Source organism: Nematolebias whitei, chromosome 22 (genome assembly GCF_014905685.2).
Source record: "Nematolebias whitei isolate Nwh7 chromosome 22, NemWhi1, whole genome shotgun sequence".
Classification (NCBI taxonomy): Eukaryota; Metazoa; Chordata; class Actinopteri; order Cyprinodontiformes; family Rivulidae; genus Nematolebias; species Nematolebias whitei.
In genome coordinates, this window is record NC_056519.1 from 15,085,511 (window position 1) to 15,105,598 (window position 20,088).

The window sequence follows — 20,088 nt, forward strand, 5'->3', positions numbered from 1 at the left end:
ATATATATATATATATATATATATGAATGATTATGAGCCTGACTGTGTCCAGACAGTTGTGCTGCTACAAAGAATAAAGAAATCACTTTCTAAGACACAATTGCACGCTGCAGTTTTAAACTTTCCACTATTTTTAAATTGTCAGATCTGGAGTCATATTGTTCTTTTCATGATGTGCACTAGTGCAGCCTCTGGTGGCTACAATTGTCACTGCAGAACCCTTTCATTGTCATTTTTAATAGAACAAAAACGATCCTGTCACTCTGCAGGGCTCGTGTTTTATACATATAGAACAGAACTGCTTCTCTGTTTTCTGTCATAGCAGATGAGACTCGTGTAGGTTAGCGTGTGATTAAAGTGAGAGGGGTAAATACATGGATACATCAGTGTGCATTAACACTTCCTGTCTCGCATATGCATTCAGAAACACACACGGACACACGCAGCAATGCAGTGAGTGGGTGGCATCCCCAGCGAGATGAAACATCTTGCATCCCACATGCTTATATAACTCCATCTCTACCTCCTTCAGCTGATCACTCATCACTTTATCCTCTGCTGGGAAGGAAAAACTCCCCTTCTCGCTCTCCTTAAAATCAGCGCTGGCGTTGCTCCGAGTATGATTTTGTTCAACGTGCAGCATCAGAGGAGCAGCTCTCTCAGCTGGGGTGCAGTAAATCACATCTCTGGCAAGCATTTTGGAGTAAAATCTGAAAACCTGTATTACTTGTGGCAACACAAGAACTCAAATGTCAAAATCTTATCAGCGGCAAAACTAATATCCACCAAATGAGAGGATTCAACGTTCAGCAGCAGCGTACTGTGAACACATCGTTACTCCGACTTTAAACGACAAGCCTCTAAAGTGAGACGAAGAGCCATCGTAGCTGATTAAATAAAATAACTGTGGCGAGGTTATAATTTAAAAACAAATCTGCACATCCTCTTTGCATTCATTACACATACCTGATGGGCATCCTGCACTTCTCCATCAGCTTCAGTCTCTTTTAATGAGGACACCAAAGTACCCAGCTTGTGCTGATAATGTGTGTGTGGGTGATATGTGCTCTCCTCTGCTGTACCGAGGCTCGTTGAAATTATTACACAACATAAACTATTGGGACTCATTGTAAAAACTCTGGAACTGAGGTGGCTTTAACATGAAGTACACAGAAAAGATTACCTGCAAGTAGACTGTACTGCACGATATCAGAGGGTTTAGAGTTAAAACTAACAAATGATCACAAGAACTTTTAAAACTTGTTCTGGAGCTGCTCATAGTGGAACAGTTTCATCGTGTCCTCACCCCTTATGTCTTCAATTATTGTGGACATTATTGATTTGTTTGAAGCTTCCTTTTCCTTTAGGATGAGCCTTTTGAGCACAGCAGACAAAAGTGATAAAACTTGAGACTTACGTTGATCAGCTCGATCTCCCAGATCTTTTTGACCAACTCCATGGATGTGTAGCCGTTAATGAGGAAAGACTTGGTGTAGTCGCCGAGCTCCAAAGACTCGAGCCACTCGGCCACCGACGTGGGGTTGTTGCCATCATAACCGACAGGTCGCACCTTGTGTCCAAACAAAACAGAAAACACAAGACGTAAGAGGAAAACTGACGGATTCTGAAGCTCACAGCTTGAGAGATTATTTATTTTCCTCCACGCATCGTACGAGTCTGAAATGTGCTGTTTAAAAGCTGAACCTACATTACAGCAAACTTTACTTATGTAAGATGATAAACAGTTTGTATTTGTAGTATTACTTTGTCATAAACTAATATATGAGAAACTTTAGACATTTATCTGCATATTAGAGTACAGTAGTCCCTCGCTACTTCGCAGTTTGTTTTTCGTGGACTCACTCTATCAATGTTTTTCAAAATAAGATTGGACATGACACACAGTTGGCTGATTGATGGATGAGCTGCACGACTGGCATGGAGTTGATATTTACAATGAACTATTTAAAGTGTTTTAGCACCTGCTGCACCTGTATGCAGCCCACACTGCAGGAGAAACTTCCTCCTGTAGCTCCTCCTCCCTTTGTCTATTCTGCTGCGGAGAAGTGGGCGTGGCCAAGAGCGCTGAGTTAAACAACTACTTGTACTACTATTCCTACGTCGTGGTTTTTCACTTATTAAAGGGATTCAAAGTACAGATCCCTGCGATAAACAAGGGCCTACTGTATAAGACACACACCCACACACACAAAAACAATGAGGAAGCTGGTTATATTTGTTTTTTTAATAATACAAATAAGTAAACAAGCCGCACTTTGAGTGTAGGTCTGACTGAGTTGGAAACAGCAGGAGGTTACAGCTCAGGCTGAAATATATGGAGTGCAGCAGCAGATAATTAATAATTCATTCACTGTATTTTGACAAAGAGCCTTAGAGTCAGTGAGGCTTCAAACAACCTCCACCTCACATTCAGGGTGTTTGACTACGTGTGTGTGTGTGTGTGTGCGTGCGTGCGTGAGAGAGATGGAAGATAAAAGGTTTTGTTTCCTCCCTTTTCTTCTGTACCATTTTGAAAAGTTTAGTGGGAGTGAGAGAACTAGCATACTTTTTTATTTATTTTTCAACACAAACTACTTTTGTTTGGGCACACTTTTCTCCTCCTCCTCAGAATGACTTACAGTCCCTCGCTTGCAAACAAACACAAGCACATGACTGTAACACAACTTTTGCCAATTCATTCTTAATTTAAAGCAGCAATATGGTAAATGAACTGTACATTTATATCACCTTTCTATCTTATTGAGATACTCAAAGCTCTTTACAATCTGTGCCTCATTTATCCATTCATACAGCACTCTACTAGATCTCTACAAAGAATAATCAACACTATCACATTCATACACTGATGGGACACACATCGGTGGCAATGAGAGGTTCAGTGTCTTGCCCACGGACACATCGGCATGTGACTGCTGGTGGAATCAAACCCCCAACTCTTGCATTGGGACGACTGCTCTAACCACTCAGCCACAGCCGCCCTTCAAACGGGTTTCAGAGTATTTCAACATGTGTCCGCTCTACATTTTACAGATGATGGCAGATTTATCAGTTTGAGCTTTCTGAAATCTTTTTACGCTTGATATTTTGAGAACCATTTGATCAAATCTATCCTTGAATACTCTTCTCCTTGCTCTTGGCATGTATGTGAAGAACTCAAACATGCAGAGAAATAAAGCCACCCACGGATATTTACATTGCAGAAACAGCAATGAGTCAGAAGGTTGGCTAAATTTTACATTAAAACAGATTGAGCTAGTGAAAAAAAACTAATTTTCATGATGAAAAATGGATTTATTTTACACACTATGTTTGGAAGTGAGCACGGTGACTTAACAGAGCTTAAACAAGTCAATGAACGTGTTGCGATGTGCAGCACCGACCCGGGGCAGCAGCCGAATGGCCTGCAGCAGGCGCTGTCTGTGAGCAGAGTTGAGAATCCCAATTTCCAGCAGGTCCTGGTCCTCCACCACGTTGCTGCCCTGTAAAAAAACAACAAACATGCAGGATATATTTTTATCTGACTGGGATTAAAAAAAGGATTTCCATATAACAGCATGACTTTGATAAAGAATAATTCAACAACCATGTTTATGCACAAATAAGTCAGCCCACAAGCAGAAGTAGCAGCTTGTGAATGCTTTTTTTTACTGTCACATCCCAAATCCTTCATCTAAAATAAGTGTACACCTAAAGCAGTCTGAAGGGCAGACAAATCAGCGAGTTTATGATTTATTTGCTCAGGCAGAATCAAACCGGCTTTCATCTTGTGTTGCCATGCCAACCTAATTATGGTCATTAATTTAATACGAGGCCCATTTGATACGTTAACGTACAGAGCAATACGTTAAAAGACAAACACTTTAAAGCTAGAAAGACAAATGGGTTTGACATTTCCTGTTTTTGTTTTCTATTTTTTTGACAATTTCTGTAGCAATTAGGAACAATATTTAAAATAAATAAATAAAGAGCCGCAACTTGATTCAACAAGGATGCTCTGCGTCTTCACAGCAGTATCTGCAGAGTGAACTCCTTACAGCTGCCACGTCGTGCAATTTGTTGCTTTTATTTTGTGTCTTTCAGACGGTTTTTAAATATAGTTCGGTCTGAGTCTGTGACGTTTCAGATTAATTCAGATTGCAGTGCTTTTCTGCAGCTACAACTATAGGTTCAACTAATAATCAGATACAGTTTGCAGATTATTTAAACAAAACTGATTTACTGACTGTAATTTTATTTAAATTAAACAAAATAACTAGACAGGACAAGAGAATATGTGCCGTGATTTAAAAGATGCGTAAATTAAAACAAAACCAAAACAGACAAAAGATCTTTCTGTTAATCTTTGGCATCATGACTCCTTTTTTAAATTACTTTTAAAATGACACCTTTGTCGAACACTTTAACATTTTTAATTACTAATTAATTTACTAATTCGATAATACTGAGTACAATACAAGAAATGTGTGCTGATCCAGGAGTTTGACATTGGTTTATCTCCAGAGCTCCTTTGTGAAACTTTAATTTTGTTTTTTTTATACCATAAACCTAAATTCATACAGCACTACAAAACATAAAATATATATATAAAAGGTTGTGCCAAAAAAAGCTATACTCTTATGCTCTTATCTCATAGTTAAAGAACAAGCATGTTCATTTTAACAATATTATTTAAAGCCGTGAACGTTTTCCCTGTTTTTCACACGTGAATCATACGTCTTTAAAACATTACATATTTTTCAGACTATAAGGAACACTTAAAATCCTTTAATTTTTCTCAAAAATCAACAGGGAGCCTTATAATCCAGTGCACCTTACTCTATGTATTAATTCTGGTTGTACTTGCTGAACACTTACTGATTTTATGTGGCACATGGCGCTAAAAAAAATCTGTCAAATGTCTTACTTTCGCTTAAAGCACCTTATAATCCGGTGCGCCTTTTAGTCTGAGAAGTACGGTATTTTACTTAAAGTTTTGTCAGGAAATAGAAAACGATGGTATTGATTAGGTAATGACTGACTGGAGACGGATTGATCGTATGGTCAGAGGAGAACCGTTTCCTAAAGCGATGGACTGCACTTCAGATGCTGAACACGTGCACAGAGCTGCTGTGTCTGTGTCTGGTTTTCATACAGTAATCAGCTCCTAATGTCCACACAATCATTTTATGCATCACGGACCATCAGGGCATAGAAATGATGTGTCAGTGCCTCACACATCAAAAAGAAAAGGCTTTAAATGACCAGTGGAGAACAGAATCCTGCAGTGTCTCGACTCCTTAATAAACTGTTAGTAAATGGAGCAGCCACACTACTGTCGATCCAGATGCTTCATTTCATTTTAATTCTTAAATATTGTCTACTTTTTTAATATATTTTTGTTATGTTTATTTCATAAAGGAACAATGCATATTAATCATCATGAATACATCACATAAATATACCAGATTTAGCCAAAGAGGCTCATTTTCATCTGTAGTCCCCTAGCAGGTTGATGTAAAAGATGAAAGAAAAATTACAATTAACATGCATGACATCTTACATGACCTATAAGTTATGACAATTGTAAAATTAGCTACAAAGTAGTGTAATTTACAGTAAACACTTAAATCAAAAAATTAAAACAAGACCATAAAGGGAAACAAGAAGGAAAAGTAACAAGTAAAAAGTTGATTTGAATATTATTCAAAACATGGGTACAATTTTGATTATCTAGTAACCATTGCTTAAGTGATTTCCTAAAACAGTTTAATGACGCAATATTTCTTAGTTCTAATGGTAGTTTATTCCAAGAATTTGGAGCCTGAACAGAAAATGATGACTGACCGAAGGAACTTTTTCTAAAAGGTATTTTACAGTCTCCCCTACTAACTGCTTTTCTAGTTATGTTTGGTTGTAAATGGAATTGGACAGTCTTTTAGTGGTGGTGGAGAAAAACCATGAAGGACTTTATGTACAAGTATGGCATCTGAATACATGATCATGATTTCCCAACTCAAAAAGTCATACTTATGTAATATTTTACAATGATGATAAGAATTAAGTTTTTTTTTTTTTGTCCAAAGTCTTCAGAGTCTGCTTATAGAGTCTTTCTATTGGTTGTTGTGTGGTTTGACTCGTCTGAGACTAACTCGTCGTACAATAATTTATGAGAAAGAATCATAGCGTTTAAATATAGTTTTTAAGTTTCTAATGTCAAATTAATCCCAATATGTTTAAAATTGCACAAATTAAATTTTAATTTATTTCATTTTTTTATATGTTTCTAAAATGAAAGTTGGGAATCCATTATGATACCCAAGTATTTATGCTCTTGTACTGGTGTAAATATTTGTCCATCCACTGTAATGATTGGTCTGGTTCCTTAGTTTTGCACTTAGAAAATAACATGCAAACTGTTTTACTAACATTAAGATGAAGATTAGAATTTTTTTAGCCACAGACAAACTGGTAACATTAGTGCCAACAGTTTCTCTACAGCTATTTCTTTATTTTTCGCATGTAGATAGATTACTGCATCATATGCATATACAGTGAGGAAAATAAGTATTTGAACACCTGTGAATGAAAATCATTGTTAATATTTGGTCCAGTAGTCTTTGTTTGCAGTTACAGAGGTCAAATGTTTCCTGTAGTGTTTCACCAGGTTTACTGCAGCAGGATTTTGGACCATTCCTCCACACAGATCTTCTCTAGATCAGCCAGGTTTCTGGGCTGTCACTGAGAAACACGGAGTTTGAGCTCCCTCCAAAGATTTTCTATAGGGTTTATTTCTGGAGACTGGCTAGGCCGCTCCAGAACCTTGATATGCTTCTTACGGAGCCACTCCTTGGTTCTCCTGGCTGTGTGCTTTGGGTCATTGTCTTGTTGGAATACCCAGCCACGACCCATCTTCAATGCTCTAACTGAGGGCAGGAGGTTGTTCCCCAAAATCTCTCACTACATGGCCCCGGTCATCCTCTCTTTAATACAGTGCAGTCGTCCTGTCCCATGTGCAGAAAAACACCCCCAAAGCATGATGCTTCCACCCCCATGCTTCACAGTAGAGATGGTGTTTTTGGGATGGTACTCATCATTCTTCATCCTCCTAACACGGCGAGTGGAATTAAGACCAACAAGTTCTATTTTGGCCTCATCTGACCACAGAACTTTCTCCCATGACTCCTCTGGATCATCCAAATGGTCATGGTCAAACTTAAGACGGGCCTGGACGTGTGCTGATTTAAGCAGGGGAACCTTCCGTGCCATGCATGATTTTAAACTATGATGTCTGAGTGTTTTACCCACAGTAACCTTGGAAACCGTGGTGCCAGCTCTCTTCAGGTCATTGACCAGCTCCTCTCGTGTAGTTCTGGGCTGATTCTTCACCTTTCTTAGGATCACTGATAGGCCACGAGGTGATATCTTGCATGGAGCCCCAGTCCGAAGGAGATTGACAGTCATGTTTAGCTTCTTCCATTTTCTAATAATTGCTCCAACAGTTGATCTTTTGTCACCAAGCTGCTTGGCAATTGCCCCGTAGCCCTTTCTAGCCTTGTGGAGGTCTACAATTTTGTCTCTGGTGTCTTTGGACAGCTCTTTGGTCTCAGCCATGTTAGTAGTTGGAGTCTTACTGATTGTGTGGAGTGGACAGGTGTCTTTATGCAGCTAACGACCTCAAACAGGTGCTTCTAATTTAGAATAATAAGTGAAGTGGAGGTGGAGCTTATTAGAGGCGGACTAACAGGTCTTTGAGGGACAGAACTGTTGCTGATTGACAGGTGTTCAAATACTTATTTGCAGCAGTAACACACACATAAATTATTTAAAAAATCTTACATTGTGATTTCCTGATTTTTTTTTTTTTTCAATTTTTAGATTATGTCTCTCACAGTGGACATGCACCTAAGATGAAAGTTTCAGACCCCTCCATGATTTCTAAGTGGGAGAACTTGCAAAGTCACAGGCTGTTCAAATACTTATTTTCCTCACTGTAACTGATATGTAGCATCAGAAGGGCATACAGCTGGTAAAATCATTTTTATATAAACTAAATAATAAAGGACCAAATATTGAACCTTGGGGTACACACATTTCATTTTGAACTATATATGAATTTTTATTATATATTCTAACACATTGTTTCCTGTTTGACAAGTATCAGAAATTGGAAATAAAAAAATAATTTTAAGAAATGTACAAGATGTCTAGGTTTTAGCTGTAATGAAAATAGACATATTTAACACATTACTGCTGCTCAGTCTAGAAAACAAAGCTCATGAGGCAGAATGCACAGAATGACTGCTGTTCATACAGAAACACGCATGAAAATACACAAACAGCATGGACACAAGTTACTTTTATGAGGCAACAAAAAATACACCTAACAGAAATCAATCATGAGTAAATCTAAAGAGAGGGGAGAAAGTTGGCTTGAAGCTCTAAAACAGGACTAAGATGTGAATCGAGCATCGCACAGTTTCACCTTTAATTAATCCAGTGGGGAGCCATGGGAGAGCTATCATTCCTCGCCTTGAGAGGCAGAACAGGGTTCTCATGCAGACACGTAATTACAGGCAAGGAAAGATTTGGTGGCAGACAGCTGCAGCACGGAAAAACAGCCAACTCAACAAAAAATGCTATCAGAAATAAAGACAGAGGCACACACAAATTATTAACCAAAATGATACAGAGATAAGGAAGAGGAGACCAGACGACCGTCCCAGTCCACCCACCATCAACAGTTTACACATCGGTGTGCAACTAAAGGATTTCATCCGTCTGCATGATTCAAAGCACCAACATTTATTCTGGTGATGAGGAAATGTACAAAGTTAACATTTTAATACCTGCTTTATTTTCTGCTGAGATCACCATCTTTAAATAAAAAAAAAGCACCTTTTGGTTTTCACTGCAGATTTGTTCCGATCAAAAGTTACGCATCTATTAGAACTGAAACTACAACCTAAAACTCATTGCGTCTGGGAGTGCATCTAATGAAATGAGCTGTTTTTTGGTGTAGTTGTGTTTTATTTGAAGAGGAAGATGTGTTCTGCATCCTAAAGTGTTGCACACTTGTTCCACTCATGCTCACATGGATTCAACACAATGATGGAGTGGTTGAACCTGAGGGCTCTGAGCTGGCTCACAAGAAGATGCTTTCTTGGGAATGGTAAAATCTATGACCCCTAATGTGAGGCTGGTTGTGTTTATAGAGGAATCGAGTGAGTAGCACTTCGTGTTGTTTTCTTTTTTAAAGAACAAAGCACCAAAGCTGCTCCACAAGGCTGCATACTTCAGGTTTGAAATCTTTCCTATTTAAATATGAATTAAGACAGCGTTGTACTTATCACTGAGGGACATTCAGCAAAGGTTTACAGAGACTTCTGGGACTCTCAGGAGGAGAACACGGATTGAGGTCAGTTTGAAAGATGAAAAACTACTTTAATTTTAATTCAGATAAATCAAAGGGGGAAAAGGGTTTGATATATTTCCATTCAGATCTTGGCAACAGATTACCGTAATTTCCAGACTATAAGCCGCTACTTTTTTCACACGCTTTGAACACCGTGACTTATACAATGCTGCGGCTAATTTATGGATTTAAAAAATATATATTTTTTGATGGGCTAATGAGCTTCATGCCACCAAAACATTTAGCTTCATCACACCCAGGCATTCACATAGTTGGCCAGTAAACGTCTCTCTTGGGGGGTAGCGATCAATGACTTCCTGGTAGACTACTGTATTTATTTATTTTTTTACCAGCTGTGTTACAGGCACTGTTCAGAATTTTTTTTTTTTTTTTTTACTGTATTTGTGAGTTTTACCAGTACATATCTAATTAAACATTAAATATATATATTCTGTGTAAATATCTCAGGTTACAACGTGAACACCCGCGGCGTATAAACATGTGCAGCTTATTTATGTAAAATTTTAATTTTCTTTTTAAATTTAGCGAGCACATCTTATATTCAGGTGTGCTCAATAGTCCAGAAATGACAGTATTTATGATTCAGTTTTGGAATAAAAATTGTTTTGAATACTTAATGCATGTTTAAATTAAATTTGTAGCATTCCTTGACGTAATCCATTCATCCACCACATTTTATGGCAAAGTTTTAGACTAAGATGATGAGAAGTGATGGAGAAGGAGCCGCTTAGGTCAAATCTTGAAAATAACGTTAAGTTGCGCAGCCTTGTGTGATATCGTGAGATGTCACGCTCAGAGTAGGCGTTGTAAATTACTCTCAGCTACTACCTCAAATTTTAGCTCGATATCTGTTAAACTGAGTTATGGTAATTTGTTTGTGGCCTAATGGGGATTAGCTGTGGCAGCCATCTTGGATTGAGCTAACTCAAAAATGACAAGTTGTAGACACATATCTTCTTAATCTTTATTATGTGAACCCTCTCAAAGCACATCATCACCCTAAGTGTGGTTACTTATTAACCATCGACAGATACAGACACTAATAGCAGCCTAACTTACACCGATCTGTTTCCATTCACGGGTTAAATGAGCATCCTGCTGCATCCTGTTTGTGGTGAGATTTACATGCTATGTTTCACATTTCTAACCATCTAAACATGCTTATAGCTCCACAGAGCCTTCAGAGTATCCCACAAAACAAATGTTTAAAGAACAAGCTCAGAGAGGATTTGAGAGGTGTCTATCAAACTTTGAGGTGGAGGTGCATCTGGACCGTGCTGTTCGCTCAGTTGGAACCTCCTAACATAAATTGTTTAATTATCCCCGTGTCCAGCAGTGAGAAACTTTTCAGTGATGATGATGAAAATAAAAACAGGCAGAAGTTCACTCTGATGTCTTATCCCACACAACAGGACAAGCTCCTGTCCGAGCACATCACAACTACAGCATGACTGAATTTATATCAGCTGTATGTAGCTGTTGGAATTTTCATTGTTTTTATTTGTTAATTGTTACTTTGATAACCTGGTGCAAAACTCTTTGCTCTGGATGATAAATAAGATATTTAGAAGTTAATTTAATCTTTCTGTGCAAATATGTTGACATAAGAAATCTGACAAATTTGACAATGTTTTTTCATGAAAATAAAAGGGGGGGGGGGAAGCTGGCTCTTGATCAGGTCTTTAATTTTGACCATTATTTCACACAGCTTTAAGATGTTAGGTTATGTTTAGCCCCCTCAGGGCTGTGTATTGAGCCCCCTCCTGTTCACTCGGACTGAGTCTGGCTACAGGCAGGAGGTGGAACACCTGGAGAGCTGGTGCAGGAAGAACAACCTTCACATCAGTGTGAAGAAGACAAAGGAGGTGGTCGTGGACTTCACAAGGAATAAACAGCTGGGGCAACAACACCACCAGCCTGACCAAGAAATCTCACCAGAGACTCTACTTCCTCAGACGGTTGATATGAGCTGGTGTGGGAAGCTCAGTCCTCACCTCCTTCTACAGGTGGTCAGTGGAGAGCATCCTGTGCTCCAGCATCAACGTGTGGCATGGAGGCTGCACAGCTGCAGAAAGAAAAGCTCTGCAGAGAGTGGTGAAGGCTGCACAGAAGACTGTTGGAGTCAGTCCCCACCATCACAGACATCTACACCTCCAGATGCAAGAAGAGGGCCACCTGCATCATGAATGACCACACTCACCCAGCACACACACATTTTACCCCGCTCCCCTCAGGAAGGAGGTTAAGGAGCATTAAATGTAGAGCCACTAGACTGAAGAACAGGTTCTACCTTGAAGCTGTTAGACTCATGAATCTGTAACCAGGGTAATCACTGTGATGTCATTTTAATTGGTGATATGTGACTTATCTCATGCTGCTGATTATCACAGCTGCTGTATTCATTCGTACCCATCTGCTCACCACAGACTCATGTTCGGGCTGCTGTTGTTACGCCGTACTGTTTTACATTATTAGTGTTTAGCGTAAATCTTAGATCTTTTAGCATACTGTTTAGCGTTCGTTTGGCATATATCTTAGATCCTTATTTAGTTTCTGTTTACACTTTGTATTTTGCTATTTTTGGGTGTAACTGGGACTCTGTGTATATAATTTCGTTCCAACTCATGTACCACATGTGGTGAAATGACAATAAAATTGACTTGACTTGTTCAGTCGAAATAATCTTTTATTCACCGTTTTGTTGTTGTTGTGTTTTTTTACCTTTATTTAACCACCGAGATTAAAAACCCATTTTTCAATGGGGGAGTGGTGGCACAGGCTAGAGAGGACAAGCCTGTGATTGGAAGGTCGCTGGTTTGCTCGACAACATGGAAATGTGGGTGGGAAAGGTCACACACCCACACCTGCCTCACTCTGGATCCTGGAGCTTAACCACCACCATCTACTCCCCTAGGTGCCCTAGATAGCAAGTCTCTGCTCCGCACAGAGATCTGTGGTAGTCCGGTGGTCTGTGCTTGCACCAGGATAAAAAAATAAAATAAAAAAATTGCCAAGTCTTCATGCGAGTTAGTTCACTGTGGTGACCTCTGAAGAAGGGAGCAGCGAAAAGATGAAAACCAAAAAAATTACAATGATAAACAGCAGCAAGTACAAACCATAGTTACCACATCACAGATCAAAAACCGTTGGTTACGTATTGTAACTGTAACCCCAGATTATTAATAGAACTAACAACACTCATAACAAAGTCAGATGAAACATCAGTCAGTGTTTGTAGCAAAAGCTTTTTTCCTTTAAATATTGTAAAATCTGTTCCTATCATTCTTCTGTCTCACATCGTGATTGTCTCATTAAACCCTTCATTGTCAGAGATGCACAACTCACCCCCCCCCCCCCCCCCCCCCCCTACAAAGACATACAAGCCAGGAGGGATGTCCATGTCCAAATATGGTTAATGATAAATAGAAGTTTTCATAAGAAAAACAGTTATAAAAACAGTTTTTATTAGTGATGCATGTTATATTTCCCTCCATCCATCCATTATCTTTACCCGCTTCTTCCTTTTCAGGTTGCGGGGGTCACTAGTGCCCATATCCAGCAGTCACTGTGCGAGAGGCGGGGGACACTCTGGACGGGTCTAACCATAGGGACAATTTAGAGTTACCAATCAGCCTAACATGCATGTTTTTGGTCTGTGGGAGGAAACCGGAGTACCTAGAGGAAACCCACGCATGCACTGAGAGAACATGCAAACTCCACCCAGAAAGGCCCCAGGCTGGGATTCAATCCAGCAACCTTCTCACTGAGAGGCGGCAGCTCTATAACTGATCCACCATGCCCATGTTTTATTTCCATTGTTTTGATATTACTGCGTTTTAGACCAGCACTGTTTATCTGTGTCCTAAAAGTTTCAACTGCTTCAAACCCACAAAAAGTGGGAAGAGCAGCATGAGATCATTTTGATTGTATAGACACTGTTTGTCCAAATTATTTAATATTCTGTATCTTTAATGTTCAAATCTATACAAGACAACATGCACTGCCAGTGCACATCCAAGTACATTATTCATACGAGTGCTTAGAGTCAAAATAATGCACATATTCTCACTGCTATGACCCATTAATAGTGAGTGATGTTGCTCCAGGAGTGTTAGTCGAACTGGATCTTCAGGGCTCCACCAGTCTGTCTCTAAACTCACCAAGTAACCTGCTGCAGCAGCTGATTGTCTGTTTCAACGCTAGACTCACATCCTGTTCTCAGAGTTGTACACTGGTGCGTTCGTTGGAAGAATGCAGTTCACAGATCAGCTCCCGGGCTGATTAATCGAGGGAGTCCCTGTGCTACAGCTTGGCAGCAGAGTAATGACTCTCAGAGCTGGAGCGGTGTGGGTTGTTGGGGAGTGGGGTGCTGGTGGTTCAAAGGCATGACTAACTGCTCCCTGTTGGACTGCTGATACAGAGATAAAGATCCTGGACGCTTGTTCACTCTTTTTACAAGCCCGTTTAGTCTGATTCTTTCTCCATGTTGGCTTCACATCTGTCCTTTAATCTCTATCCCGTAGGAACGTTAACACAGCTGCATCACAACGAAGGGGCACGTTTTTCTCATAATGCCTCAGTTTTTTACATTGTATTTTGTAAGTTAAAACACTTTTGTCCTCTTGATATCGTGTATCAGAAATAGCTAAATAAGTCATGTTCTGCATTGCCGTAGACTATTGTCGCTGGCAGGAGAAGCCAGCGCCCACTGTAGACACAATGCCAGTGGTTTGCTTGTGAAATCGTGATCACACAGTTTGAAAACAGTGGAACAGGTGGTAATAAATTATTTCAGCATAAATATAAAATTCATGCACAGCGGCAAGGAGTTGACGCAAGATTAAGAATTTAGTAAAAACTGATATTCAGTTACAGCCATTATCAGCCCTCACATGCTAGTGATATTATTATGCCTCTTACTTTCTAATCTTTTTCTGTTCATTTTAAAGCTAATCTTCAGCATTTCACTCAGAATTTTTTTGTCTTTTTTACAGTGATATTATCAAACATGCATTTCTTCTTACAGTTTTCTTTCCTGCAAAAACATCTTTTATGTAAAATTAAAATTCTTTGTAATTTAGTTTTTATTAGATTCCTGCATGCTTGCATGAACTCACCCAAGCAAATATGTTTCAGTTATTGCATGACCAGGAAATACATATATAAAAATATTTTTCTTTTCAGAAATTATCCTCGCACTTCCTTCTGGGTGAAAAATAAATTCAACTCCCTGTAGCCTCTTTGTGCCGTTTCACCGCTACACACAGCATTCACTTCTGCTGCTGTCTAGTAATGCACCGCCATTCACTGATGTAACAGAGTGAAAAACTTCAATTCTTTTCTTTTCACTGAACTAAACCAAATCTAACAAAACTTTTTTCACTTCAGCATTTGTGTATCTCAGTTTAAACTGACCAAACGGCAGGCTTCTTTAGTTTTTATGATATTTAAACTAATGCAAATCTTTGAACAAATGACCATCACTACCCTAAGCTATACAAATATGTGTTGCAAATAAAGTTACTAAGAAATACCTTAGCAATATAATAATAAAAAAATTGTCTAGTTTTCTAAGTTACTGAATAATTAGCATCACTTGACTGTTGTGCTTCTATTGTTTGCAGCCAAAAAGTTGACATTTTGTACTTACTGCCATTATCAGCCTCAGAGAAACAGCCAGATTTCCCGAAGAGGCAGAAATAAACTTCTTAGCAAAGAACAACTCAATAATGTGGCTCGTTTAGAAGCTAAAGACATAAAATCTAGTCTGCAGTTGCAGCCTGTCTACTGGAGACAAAGATGTTCTTCCAGCTCACTAAAAAGGCCATACAGTAGTCCCTCGCTACTTCACGGTTTGTTTTTCACGGACTCGCTCTATTGTGGTTTGTTTAAGTACAGTACTGTACATGTACATAATATTTTCCACCAAAAAAAAAAATAAAAATGCAGCCACTTTGTAGTTTTCTTTCATTAAGCCCACACCGTTTTGCCAGTCTAAAGAACTACGTTACCCAGAAGCCATCAGTTCACTTCCCAGAAGTCAACACTGCTTCCAACCACTGCTTGCTGCAAATGGAGGGAAAGTTTTGCAGCAAAGTCAAAAGTTCTGTAGGATAATCTCACAGGACTGGCAGGAAAGACACAAATAATCCTGAAGCTGAACTCGTCCTTCAAGTTGAATCTTCACTGCTGAGTAGCTGGGCTGCAGCTGATCCAGAATCAGTGTGACCCGGATCCTGGGAGCTGCAGATGACAGACAGCTGCGTGGTTCAGTCAGGTTCTGGTCACGCGGTGCAGGTCCGGACCAGGCCAAAGGTGGTGGAGTAAATCCTGGGTTGCCCTGGAGCAGCAGCACGTGCACATCAAGCTGGACGGGGCGGTGGGCTTCAGTCAAGCTGTACTGGAACTTTTTCATCTATAGGGTCGGACCGGAATCGAGCCGCTCCTGTACTGCAGAGCCTGGTAAAATTAGTAGGTTTAAGAGTTTAGAGGACTGATTTGTGGGCTTCATCGCTGCAGGGTAGTCTACAGAAACAAACCGAGTCTGACTAGAACAGAATTGTACCGGAACCGAGACACTTTTGTTCTGCAGAGCTAGTAAGTAAAATTTAGTAACGTATGTTGTTAAAATGATGTAGGTTTAAGAGTTTAGAATATTGCAAGAGTGTTGGAAGAGTTTATAAAGCCTTAATATAAAGTTTACTGTACTTGAACTTGAACTACTGTATCCCTACTTCGCTGTTTTTCACTTATCGCAGGGCTTCAGGGTACGGATTCACCGTGATAAATAAGGGACTACTGTATTCCACTACAAACATCATTTCTGTGCTCAGTTCTTTTGTCTCTTGGCTTGTTTAAGTTTTTTGATATTTTAATGTCAAAAGGACATGAGTAGTGTCCCTCTGGTGTCCTTCATATGAGCCGTTCCCACTATTTGTCCATCAGTCTTACTGCACTTGTCCTTGCTTGCTGGTTAAAGTGACCAGACCCACCCACCCTAAAGACCCCTGCCAGCAGTGAGAGTTAATTAGTTAAGTAGATTGGATTCTTCTGTGCTCCTACAAGTACACTCCTGCACCCGGTGGTTCAGGCATCTTTTTATTGATGTGCTGCAAATCAAACTTCAGGTCAAACAAATTTGTAAGTCAATTTATTTTGTAGATAAACTTGAAATATCTCTGAAACAAAAACACAAGAAGCTTTTCATTCTTTATTTTCTTGTGATTTCAAAATGGCGTTTCGTGTAATTTTTCCTAATAGTGAAATTAATTTGACTCTAAACTCATCTTCTAGGATGCAAACAGGGCGTTTTACGTGCACTTGCTGTGTGGATTAGTGCTGCTTGTTGTATAAAAACTAACATTGATTCAAAGATTCAGTTGTCATGTCATAAATAATAAATGTATGTATAAAAACTCAACTAAGTGAGACGCCAGCAAACTTTAAAGCTCAGAGGCTCCGTGATGTTTGCAAAGCCGTTTCATCTTTGCTCCTTCTAATAATAACAGTATTCAGAAAAGAAGACAAAGCTGTTGAGAATCCTTTCAAGACATGAGCATGAAGGTTTAGAAAGTAAAAAATAACCCAAAAGCTCTCAAAGGCATGCTACGGATTTGTGGTGACTGTAAAATGTGTGCAAATGGTTCGTATGAATGCCAAAACCCAGACGGTCCCAAGCCAAACAATAACAGCTGGAAATACCCATTTTAATTCAGCTGCTGAGACGTCAGATTAAACTGTTCTGTTTATCCTTAATGAATTAAATGTTGGGGACACGCCTAACTTTCAGAGTCTGCACACATGTTGACAAGTGGTGCACCGATGTCCCTCATCACTGAGGGTTTTGAATAGGGAGTGCTTGTAGTTTCCAAGATTAGTGTTTTTCTGGACTGGAATTGAACGAGGAAGGCAAAACAACCTCAATGTTTTGGTGCAAGATATTCAAGTGGGTGAGCAGATACGCTGTTTTTAAAAACAGATGTAGTTTTTTTTATTTTTTGTTCATCTGAGGTGGCTCAGAGTGACAGATTCTGGCGAGTGGAGGGAGAAATTTTATCCACCACCACCTATATATATATATATATATATATATATATATATATATTAGTCCCTCGTTTATTGCGTATGTTTGGACCACGCCCACCCGTGAGAAGTGAAGAACTGCGAAGTAGAAATATAGTAGTCCAAGTTCATGTTCAGTTCAAGTTCAGTAAACTTTGTCATGCCATGTGCCAGGCTGCAATCACACATCACCTGTTACTCCCACTTTCCCTCCTTAAATAAACAATTTAAATACTGTAACATCATGGATTGTTTATTTAAAATGTTACAGTATTTAAACTCTAGAGAAGAGAAGTGCAGCAGGACTACAAAGGACGTCACACAGCTTCAGCTCTGCAGCACGGAGCAGAAATGTACTTCTTGATCAATTACACTGAAACAACGGAACATAGAAGTTCTAAAATAATTAAAAATAACTTTTAACACTTTTATATTATGTGATTATGATGATGTGGGACTTTGAATTTTAAGTTGGAAGACAGAAGTTGATCGGTGCATCTGGACATCAAAGGGTTCACAAAGCCGATGCAGGAGAAATGTGTGTGTGTGGCAGAGAAGGAGATCAGCTGATTGGCCGCAGGAGGGAGCTTCCCCTGCACTTGTGGGCTTCACACATGGTGTAAAATAATAATAAAATTGTATATTGCTTCGTGTGTTGTCTGTTGTTCTGTCTGTACAGCACTTTGGTTGGCCTTATCACTGTTTTAAGTGCTCTATAAATACAGTGGTATGGTGTGGTGAAATAAGTTAAAATAGTATATTTTAAATAAGCAACCCATGGGACATCCATAAATCAGCCAATTGTGTCATGCCCAATCTTATTTTGAAAAACCGCGATACAGCGAACCTGTGAAAAATGAACCGTGAAGTAGCGAGGGACTACTGTATACAACGGTGGCCATCTTGGATTTTGACTTGGCAACCCAGTTTTCAATAGTGACCTGTTTTACTCCTAGTTGCAGCCACACACTAAGATGGAAGCTGACACATTGCTTATTTTTCAAGTTATCCATCTCACAAGATGAACGACTGGATGGACGAAGAGGCGGGAGAATATTTCCAATTTCAATTATTTGGTCATGACGGGGACAAAACGACCTGGAGTACACATTAACAGACTGGTTTCAACAATGATGAATGAAGGACTGAGGATCCTGATGCGAGATCACAGACCTCATGATCTGTAAACCACCTAAATCCAACTGAACGTGTCAAACTTGAGTGACGGGAACAGTTTAAAGAGGAAACAAACATAACTGTCATCTTGCTGCTGCTTCTTCTAACAGCTATCTGCTGTTCTGACAAGAACACATCTGTCCCAGTCTCTCCTTTTCACTTTCTGTTAACGACACACGTGTGTAGGTGGGTCAGTAATCCATTTACGTGAATCAATTGAGTCCACAGTAATGTTTGATCGACTCCGACTGAGGTTGGGTTGGTTCCCCTCACAGTAACAAATATTTGTGCCATCTAGCCATGTTGACTCTCCCAGACTGGTGAAGATTTGCCCAACTGGGAATCGTGAGTAAAGTTTAGCAAAACACCATGCAATGTATCCTCAGCTTTAGACATACGTTTTCTGAACAGCTCCAGTGTGCAGGAAGTGCTAATAAATCATAGTAGCAAGCGTAAAACTTATTTTTAAGATGGTTCTAATCTTACACTGTGGTTCTGAAGAAACGTTTAGTAGTCTGGTTGATCAAACAACACGGATTAATCTGGTATAAGTTTTTGAATGAAAGCTTGAGCTTCCTGTTGATTTCACAGACCAACTTGTTTGCTGAAATAATAATAATAATAACGCATTTTATTTGTTAGGGCCTTCAAGACACCCAGGGACGCCTTACAAAATTGAATTTAGTTACTAAAATAACTTTGGTGATGACACTCCAGTACCTTTTAGGTTGTAACCAGAAACTTTGAAAACCACAAACACAGATGATTCTTATCTAATTTAAATTGTCTTAAAAGCTTCTTCTTATGCTGCAAGTATGCAGTTCGAGGAGTGAAACGGCACTAAAACCATTTTAATACTTTAGTTTATTTATGCTTTTGATTAAAAACAAAACAAAAAAAATGAAGCCAGACAAACTTTACTGTCTAAAACTGACACAAATCAAGGAAAAAAAAGGAGAAAACAGCTAAAATTCGACTACTACTGCTGTTTATATGTGTGTCAGTCTGCGTATTACTGAAGTATTAATGAGCTGATAAAAGGAGAGGAGAAAAGATAAGCAGCATGTGTCCTCTCAGGTCCAAACATAAACGCATGAAAATTGTTTAATCAAATTATTTGTAGCCAAAACGATCTGGATAAACAGTGGCCATGTGAGGGAGAAACACACAAAGAAACAGACATTCTGGGATTTATCCTGTTGCCACGGTAACTAAAGGAACAGATGCAGGTCACACTGATTGATGGACCAGAACACACACATATGCTTACAAAAACAATATCTGCACGGTTCCCTGTGTACAGTGGGACTTGAATCTCTTAACAGAAACAACATCTGCATTATTGTGTACACGTTAAAGCGTCAAATGATTTTACCGTGTGTTTATTCGGTTAAAACACAGAGAAATTAAGGTCGGAA

The 20,088-nt window shown here is 39.3% G+C and overlaps 1 protein-coding gene across 2 annotated transcripts in view; it reads right to left on the reverse strand.

The window, feature by feature from the left end:
- anks1b (ankyrin repeat and sterile alpha motif domain containing 1B) overlaps window positions 1-20,088 on the reverse strand; it is a 291,174-nt gene that overhangs the window by 48,330 nt on the left and 222,756 nt on the right. For both annotated transcript variants that reach the window (XM_037695743.1, XM_037695742.1), the window contains exons 18-19: window positions 3,402-3,500; window positions 1,418-1,570 (exon numbers count right to left, since the gene is read on the reverse strand). In XM_037695743.1, coding sequence (XP_037551671.1) covers window positions 1,418-1,570; window positions 3,402-3,500 — 252 coding nt within the window. The remainder of the gene's footprint in view (window positions 1-1,417; window positions 1,571-3,401; window positions 3,501-20,088) is intronic.